The sequence below is a fragment of the Cavia porcellus genome, unplaced genomic scaffold, assembly GCF_034190915.1.
Source record: "Cavia porcellus strain 051 isolate PalLab524CR breed Dunkin Hartley unplaced genomic scaffold, mCavPor4.1 scaffold_18, whole genome shotgun sequence".
Taxonomy (NCBI): domain Eukaryota; kingdom Metazoa; phylum Chordata; class Mammalia; order Rodentia; family Caviidae; genus Cavia; species Cavia porcellus.
The window spans coordinates 42,415,379-42,417,421 of record NW_026947501.1 but is presented as its reverse complement, the minus strand read 5'-3'; the positions used below and the strand labels follow the sequence as shown (position 1 = coordinate 42,417,421).

The following is a 2,043-nucleotide window of genomic DNA, read 5'->3' as shown; positions in this document are numbered from 1 at the left end:
CAGGGACCCCAGTTGTCAGGTGGCCCATGGGGCGATGAGGCAGCCCTGCAGCTGAGCCCAGCCCCACTTAGCACTTGATTTTCATGTTCTGGGGAGCACAGCCCACTGCCTTCAAAACATTTGAACAGGGCTGGGGGTTTAGCTCAGCGGCATAAGTGCCTGCCTTACAAGCAGGCAGTCCTGAGTTTGATCCCCGGTGCCGATTTAAAAAAAGAAAAAGACAAAAAAAAAAAAAAAAAATTTGAACAGGCTGCTCGCACCCTGTTCAGGACTCAGTGTCAGCACACAGCATGGACATGAGAGTCTCCGCTCAACTCCTAGGGCTCCTGTTGCTCTGGCTGCCAGGTAAGGACGGGTAGCACTGGAGATTTCCTCAGTACTAGGTGGTCAGTGCTTCTTGGCTCTTCAAAAATGGCCAGCCAATTATGGTTTTTCAGGATTAATTGTAATGGCATTTGTTATGTTTCCATTATCAGTTGCCAGATTTGATATCCAGATGACCCAGTCTCCATCTTCCATATCAGCATCTTTAGGTGACATAGTCATCATCAGTTGTCATGTGAGTCAGGATATTTACAAATGGTTATTCTGGTATCAGCAAAATCCAGGGAAAGCTCCTAAATTGCTGATCTATGGTGCAACCAACTTTCACACTGGGGTCCCACAGAGGTTCAGTGGCAGTGGAACTGGGACAGATTTCACTCTCACCATCAGCAGCCTGCAGCCTGAGGACGCTGCAACTTATTACTGTCAACATAGTTATGGTACACCTCCCACAATGATGCAAGCCATAACAAAAAACACCTAGAGAAGAAGTGTGACCCTCAGCTGCCCCGCTGCTCTTTCTGGAGTTCCCATGTACACAGAGCATTTCTAAGATAAAACAGACTCTAAGGTCACTGGAGGTTTTGGTAGAAGGTGTAGGGGAGTCTCCTCTACACCCTGGCTCTCCTTCTTCCTCCCCAGCTCTGAGCACAGAGCTCACAGCTCCTGAAGGACACTGATTTGATGGTCAACCTTAAGCTGTGTGCACTGTGGCATTATTTTGTATTTTATATAGAAACAGAGGGGCCCTGCTAAGTGTTCCAAGAAAGACTTTTTAAAGATTTATATCATGTTATAAAGTAGATTTCAGGTCAGAGGAACAAGTTCGGAGGTGTATCCTTCATACCCCATGCTGTGAACACCTACACAATCTCTTGATCATCAACATCCAATTATAATTTTGTTATAATCAATCAAGGTCAATTCACATTTAACATCTATATTTCACATTAAGGTTCACTCGATGTGTATTTCAACAGCACAACCATATAGATAATGATTAATGATATGTACAATATAAATTGGTTATGGCTGTTTGTGGTTTTTGTGTCCTGAGACTTCTCTAGATTCTACCTCTTTTTAATCCTTCATTCTCATTTCCTGCAAGTCATTCATGTTGTACCTTTCCTGTAAGTCTTCCTTCTTCAAGAATGAGTAAATATTCAAATTTATATTATGGAAGTGTTTAAAAAATTAATCTCCCAATACATTACAGTATGGAGCACACTAATGAAAATCCTGAGTATTACACTGCACTTTTACAAAGCCTGTCTGTCTCTCCTCTGTTGTTTCCCTGCATACCAGGCTAACAATATACCTATAATTGTGTTTATTATCTGATAGAGAACCTCCTGACAAGCAGTAAATATGAAAAAAATGCACTCTCAGTTCCTTTTATTCATAGGATTTCAAGGAAAAGACATGTACCTCATTGACAAAGCTCTAGCTTTATCAACAAAACAACTAATGACTGAATAGTTTAGAAAAGCAAAATACTATGTCACTATAGCTGAAATAATACATGAAGTTTAAACAGAAGATTTTATCACAAATGAACCAAACTGTACAGACATACATCATTAGTTCATCAACCAAACTACATAGACTTAAAAACCCAACATTTAATAAATGCTAAAATAAAAAGAATACCTGTACATTGCTGCTGTATTTTCATTTTCAACTTGCTGACATATGTCTGTAGAAAAGTATGTGCTACTT

The 2,043-nt window shown here is 40.4% G+C and overlaps 1 gene segment (V, D, J or C); it reads left to right on the top strand.

Moving 5' to 3' along the window:
- The first annotated feature begins 290 nt into the window (after window positions 1-290).
- LOC134471437 (immunoglobulin kappa variable 1-39-like) lies at window positions 291-808 on the top strand. The segment is given in 2 exon segments: window positions 291-345; window positions 477-808. Coding segments are annotated over 2 exon segments (387 nt in total).
- The last annotated feature ends 1,235 nt before the right edge of the window (window positions 809-2,043 follow it).